General features: G+C 36.5%; 1 protein-coding gene across 1 annotated transcript; it reads right to left on the bottom strand.

Moving 5' to 3' along the window:
- Positions 1-3,619: 3,619 nt before the first annotated feature.
- Positions 3,620-4,069, bottom strand: LOC146746132 (uncharacterized). Its single transcript, XM_085499002.1, has one exon. The coding sequence runs from the start codon at positions 4,067-4,069 to the stop codon at positions 3,620-3,622; it is 450 nt and encodes a 149-aa protein (XP_085355128.1).
- Positions 4,070-6,941: the final 2,872 nt, after the last annotated feature.

The following is a 6,941-nucleotide window of genomic DNA, read 5'->3' as shown; positions in this document are numbered from 1 at the left end:
TCGACCTTTTTCTACTGGTAACATTCTGTAAATCTTAAAAAGTGCTTTGCGTGCTTTGTCATATAACCGAGCAATACCCGCATCAAACTTCCCATTACATGAAATATAATTTCCAAATAGTTATAGGAGTCAACACATTCAAGTTGAATCCTATTAAAATAAAATTGAAAACTTTTACCCAATTTTTTACCCAAGCTATTGAAGATCATGACATTTGATTTTTTAATGTTAACCTTAAGGTTCCATTTTTGACAATAATTTTCAATGCCATTAACACCACTCTGTAACCCTTCATGACTAGTTGATAGAAGTAACAGGTCATCGGCATAAAGGATACAATTAAATTTTAGACCATTCAGGTCAACATGGTCAAAATTATTAACTTTGTCACAAAGATGTTAAATAAACTCGAGCTGAGGTTGCAGCTTTGTTTAACTCCCCGATGTGAAACAAAATATGGCGTTACACCACAATTTAATTTAACACAATATTTAGTGCTACTATAAACTGACTTGATGATCTTGTAAAATTTTCCACCCACCCCTAATTTTAGGAGTTTATATAGTAGACCATCACGCCATACCGAATCAAAGGCCTTGGAAAAATCAAAGAAGCATGAAAATAAGTAATTACCAGATTTGTTAATCTTACTATTAACATATTTGGTAATTGGGGTTCTAAGAATGTAAATATTATCTGTAGTTTTATGGTTTTTCTTAAACCCGAACTGATTATCTGTGACTTGGTTAGTCTGGTGCAAGTGATTAGTAAGCCTACCGAATCAAAGGCCTTGGAAAAATCAAAGAAGCATGAAAATAAGTAATTACCAGATTTGTTAATCTTACTATTAACATATTTGGTAATTGGGGTTCTAAGAATGTAAATATTATCTGTAGTTTTATGGTTTTTCTTAAACCCGAACTGATTATCTGTGACTTGGTTAGTCTGGTGCAAGTGATTAGTAAGCCTACTATTAAGTATCATGGTATAGAGTTTTGAGAGACAACTCGAAACTGCAATACCACGGTAATTATTAGTGTCAGTTGGGTTACCTGATTTAAAGATGGGAATTAAATAGCTACAGTTCCACAATGCTGGGAATTTACCTGACTTTAAAATTAGATTGAATAATTTACATATTAAATGGATTACATGAGGAGCACTTTTCTTAATCGTTTCATTTAAAATTAAGTCATTGCCTGACGATTTACCTGATTTAAGCAAGTTAATATGCTTCATAACTTCATTGTTAGTAAAATCAAAGTCAAGGTTAGTGTTCTGCCAGTTACTATTTTCCATATCACTGATACTAGTTCTGATATTTAAATTGTGGCTGTTATTTTCTAAGTGAATTTCTTTGTTCAGAGATTTAAAATGTTTAAGCCATGACTCACCACTTATGTGATCATCTTTACTGGGACTATTGTCAAAGTTACATAATTCCTCAAGCAAATTCCAGAATTGCTTAGGGTCAGAATGCTGAAGTGACATTATTTTATTACAAAGCTTGGCCCTATATTCTTTCTTCTTAGGTTTTACTAACTTTTTATATTTCTTATTAATGTTATATCTTTCCTGTCTGATAGTATTATCATTGGGGAATTTACCTAGTAAATGAGAGCATCTAATTAACTGTTTTCACGTCTCACTAACATCACACTCAAACCACTTGTTATGCTTAGATTTACTGCTTTTCTTCTTAATCCTGGGATGAATGAATTTTAGAGACGTGTTAGCTGCATCAGTTAGGATACTATTAAAATGGCAAACAGCTACATCAATATCTTCAAAGTTAGTACTCTGGAAGTTACTAATTTTCCATCCATTGATTTATTTGAAAAAGCCTTAATGAAACTATGGCTACCTTTACTGTCCCAAATGAATTTCCCAGGTAGTGGGGATAAATTTGCATAATTGTCAGTGTAGTCCTGTTGAAACTGAACAGAGAGAGAACGAGAAATGGGACAATGATCTGACAGATGGTTAAGTGCCATGACTTTAAAATATTGCACCTTATGAAATAACCCTGAACTGATAATACCATAGTCAATTAAACTACTCCCCCCCCCCCGAATTGATGGCTTGTAAATTTACCCAATGAATCCCCCGGAACTCGACCATTCATAATTAAGCAATTGCTGTTGCAACATAGGTTAACAATTGCTTTACCATAATTGTTAGTATGTTTGGCCATGTTGTTTCGTTTGTACTGTTTATCAACAGTGACAGAGTCCGGTAATGGAAGATAATCGTGACTGTCATTAATGATAAAGTCTGGTAACTGGCCCGTCCTAGCATTGATATCACCCATAATTATTACATCACCTAGTTTATCATATTTTGCCACATCTTTCTCTAAAAGATCCAAAATATCTAAGCCAGAAATTGAGGAGGAGTTGTAGATACTTGACCCTTCTGGGGAAATATAGCAAAAGCAGACATACAGGTCATTCTTTAATCCAAAATAGAATTTGTCCAATTTAATCCACAAAAAGTCATTATGGGCATTTTGGAGTTTAGAGATTCCCCTTTGAATTTCAGTTTTAAAAACAACCACAACTCCTATTGAATTTCTTCCTCTATGCTTATTTTTAACTCTATCACTACGAAAAAAATGACAATTAGGAAAGGCTAAACTACAGTCACTATTAAGCCATGATTCAACAAATCCAACACAATCATGGTTTTTAAGAAAATCCAAAAGTAGAGGATCCTCCAATTTTCCCCCAATACCATGGATATTCCTAGATGCAAGTTTCAGTCTTTTAGGTAAAAAAGTCATTATCTATGCCGTGTGTCCAAGTATCGGTGTTGTTCTTGCCAAGTTGGCGGATGATCAGAAATGTTTCCCCCATTCTGTTGTTCACGAAGGTTAGACATGAAGTTTCTTGTATACTGCTGTTGCTGGTGTTTCCAATTGGGTATATTCCACTCATCATTACTGGTATTAAATTTGGCATGCAGCTATTCTGTGCATGCTGATCAGTAGCAGGTGGACCATTGTTAAGGTCAGAATTGTAAGACCTGTTGTAACTGTGATTAAATCGTTGTGGTTGTTTACGCTTTTGGTAGTACTATCATGATTTATATTTCAGTCAGTTTGACAGTGGTTGCCATGACATATACTGATAAAGGTTAATGACAAGACCAGATGGCGAGCTGGTCGAAATCAACCAAAAACATCTTATGACTCTGCAGTTTTTAAGATACAAGACAGTAGCCGTAATTCTAAACCAATGTTGTTTGCGATTTTAAACTAAGGTAGTATCTTGGTGGAATGTTAGTGCGAGATTATTACCCCATCAATATTAGTTAGCGTTGACAATGTATAGAAATGTTTTCTCTAGACAGCTTGACGAGTAATTAATTGATTATGATGTGTAAAACTTTCATGTGATTGGTTGTTTGTTGGAAGGCAAGGCCTTGGAGTCTCTTATACTGATTGTAATTGGTTAAGGGGTGACAAGAAATAAAGATGGATTTAATGCTGTCTCGGGTGAAAACCAGGGACTTGGCAGAGAATCGTTTTGGGAACATGAACGAAGCTTGTGTGTGTCTTTTGTTAGCCTAGCGTGGAAATGACCGAATCCCGGTTACCTAAGTGAAAGGTTTTTAACCATCAAAAATACCTATCACAGTACTGTGGTCTGGAGTGAGAGGACCTTTGTCGGCTCTTAGTATTACTGTGATGACTGCGATGATTAGGATTGTCACCTCTTCTCTGCCTACTTGTTCCTTTTAGCTTGCCTATGTAATTAGCAGCCAATACGCTTGTTCCTCCATAGCTCAGATGAACACCATCTCTCTGTATTAAACTGCGAGAATTGGACAACTTATGATGATATAGGTATTCTACTTTGTGTTCTTGATCACAATATGACTCTATGTGACTGTTTGTTAAATGTATTCGTTCATTTACTTCATGGCTATTGCCACGTGGTAGAATAGAGGATACAATAATTAGAGCCACTGGATGCATTTTCTTTGCTTTGGTGATTAGTGCCTTTAAGTCTCCAACTACACCATCGACCTCATTGTTTACAGCATCATTACTGCCTTCATGAGGCATGACAAATGAAATTTAGTCTGATTTAGTTTTATCAATTATTCTGGAAGCATCACTTACATAAGTTGCTCTGTATTTTAGTGCTTGTTTTGAAAGAAGCAACCTCTCTGGGATGATATCCCGGATCAGAGAATTACCAACAATAATAATGTCAGGTTCCTCCCTTTTGGTTTCTTTCTTATCACCAGCCTTATCAGTAATGGATTTATCAGACAAGTTTTCAGTATTGCTGTTGGTATTAGTACTACGAATATTAGTTAGTACACAACCAATATCTACCTCTCTGTCTTTGGTATGTTCATGGATGTCTTCAAGATCATGTAAAACTTCATAATTACTTTCCAGCGAAATTGGGATTGCACTAGTAGCTTTAGGTTGTTTGCATACTTTTGTAGCTAGTTGGCACTGGTCATCTTCAGAATCTAGTGTTTTAACTTTATCCTGGAAGTTACGCAAGTCATCTTTCACACAAAGAAGCCCAGCTGTAGCTGATTCACATTTGGCTTGCAAATCTTCATTCAACTGCTGGTTACTTTTTATGATTTCTGACAATTCTAGAAGTTGAGAATCATACATACTGTCTTTGTCATCCAGTTGTTGACACACATCAGCCAACCTTGACTCAGCTGGTGTATTTCCTTTTCATATGATGATTGTAAGTCCTTTGTTATCTTGTCATACTTTACTGACATGTTGTCTAGTATACTCTGCAACTCACTAATTCTGTCATTGTTAGTAGTCAATTTATTGATATCTTCAAAAAACTGGGAGTATTTATTATCCATATCATGGATACAGTTCTTTACAGCTGCTACTTTAGATTCAAATCTACTGAGAGTATCTGCAGTATGTCTATACTGATCTGTCATTATTTTTGTCACAGAGGGTGCTTTTCTGAGAGAGGGTGAATTGAGCACTACAGACATTAGGGAATCTTTAACAACATCATTTAATTTCTTTAGATCTGTGTCACTATCATCTGATGATGAACAATTTGACTTACAGTGAACTTGAAGGTCATCAAGCACATGGTTTACATCTGTTATCATTGTTCTTATTACAGTGGGTTGTTTACTTAATTCATCAACTTTACTTTGCAGTTCAGGAAATGCTTCATTCTTCCATTGAATAAATCCCCTAGATTGTACCAAAACAACCCCACTGTTGTATAGATTTATAGACAGGATTTGTTCATCATCTCCATCAGGTAATATGTCAGTAATTGACATTCTACCTACTTCACAGTTAGATCCCTCTTCGCATTTAACGACTACTCCGTTCTGCTTTACATATGTTGTGTCATATTTTCCCTTCAAAGCCTTCATCCAACACATTAAATGGTCTTTAGTAGTCTTAAATTTAATGTTGCATGGAACTTGCTCACCTTTGTCATTTCTATAATCAGTGAAGATCTCTTCATTTGCAGGGATATTCTTAACACTGATATTTCCTGTCTTATTGTTGACTTTCCTGTCCTTTGTTGTTGTTGTGACCTTGGTCTTTACTTCCATGTCATATACAAAGGCTGGGTCCACATTAGGTTTGGACACTCTTTTCCCTTCTTCTTCTAAAGTTGACATCTTCTGTCTTCTTTGAGAGAGTCACTTAGTATTAACAAAACAGTAGATCCTAATTTTATAGGTAGTGATCACCACTTTGGGGAGAAACAACACCGATACTTGGGAGCCCTGTTAAGTGTGTACATTCAACATGGCGGCCATTATTATTAAAGTAAAGGATTATGAGTATCGCCATACTTTCTATTCACTAAAACTACCGGCTTTTATCACCTTTTCCGCCCAATTTTCCCCCTCATTTCTCTGCCAAATCAGTAGCCTTCCTCTTGAATCTACTACTACACACGTCATGCTCCTGTACTTACTGATATGTACCTTCATATTAGCCCCATTATGAGGTTTCATGGGTATTCTGTCTGCTTGTTGGATTTTAGTTTTTATTCTAATGAAGCTCTCTGTTTCACAAATATATTTTTGTACTGCTTTCCAGATAGCCTGACAAAATCGCGTGAGTTGCACCCTCCGCGGTGCTCAAAACCCAACACACCTGCTAGAACGATGTAGTTTTTTACTACCCAGACGATTTGTTGTCGGTACCATTCAAATTGTAGGAACATCAGCTCCATGGTCAAATAGTAACAGCCATAAAACAGTAACCATTCATGGCACAGTTTATTTGTTGGCATAATGTGTGATAAGGTGCTGGCAAATTTTTGCTGGCCCAATGTTTATAATCTTATTGAAAACATTGATTTTTGCCGACAATGCAAAGACGGCTTTGTCTCTCTGGTTACGAGTGGGCGTCTCACAGGAAAGACACAGTCTGTTGTAGCATGACAAGATTGCAAGAAGGCGTGAACTTTGCGATTCGTTGTTTTGATCTTGACGACAAGACATACACTATTCTGTCAGGCGTTAATGGGGTCTGATGATGTTTGGCCGGCGAGGGCGCCACTCACGTCTACATATCAGGCTAATTTTTAGATAGCAAGATTTCCGATGCTCCTGTATCTATAAAAATAACCTTTTACCTACACATTAACTAGTAAGCACATATTGCATGGCCATGAGGGCGCTAATATACGTCTATTTCCCCGAGGAGTTGTTGGGTACCAACAATATCTGCTATTTCACGAGGCCGCAGCTCCTCGGGGAAATAGACGTATACTAGTGCCCTAATTAGGTCATGCAATATGTGTTTTATAACACATTACACGTAGAATTGCCGGAGAAACGTGCATAGATCGTCTGTCGTCTTCTTCTCGACGTCTGCTAGCGGTGTCTCGATTTCTTCACAAAACGATGTAAAGATGCTTCTAGAAAACCTGATTGCGTCCATTGTCTTCGGTGCATCTTTA

Source organism: Saccoglossus kowalevskii, chromosome 5, assembly GCF_978046115.1.
Source record: "Saccoglossus kowalevskii chromosome 5, keSacKowa6.1, whole genome shotgun sequence".
NCBI lineage: Eukaryota > Metazoa > Hemichordata > Enteropneusta > Harrimaniidae > Saccoglossus > Saccoglossus kowalevskii.
The sequence above is the reverse complement of the archived record's forward strand: the minus strand, read 5'-3'. Positions and strand labels throughout refer to the sequence as shown.

Bases quoted from the DNA above. Each gene is read 5' to 3' on its own strand.
- LOC146746132 (XM_085499002.1), bottom strand. From the start codon at position 4,069: ATGCCTCATGAAGGCAGTAATGATGCTGTAAACAATGAGGTCGATGGT.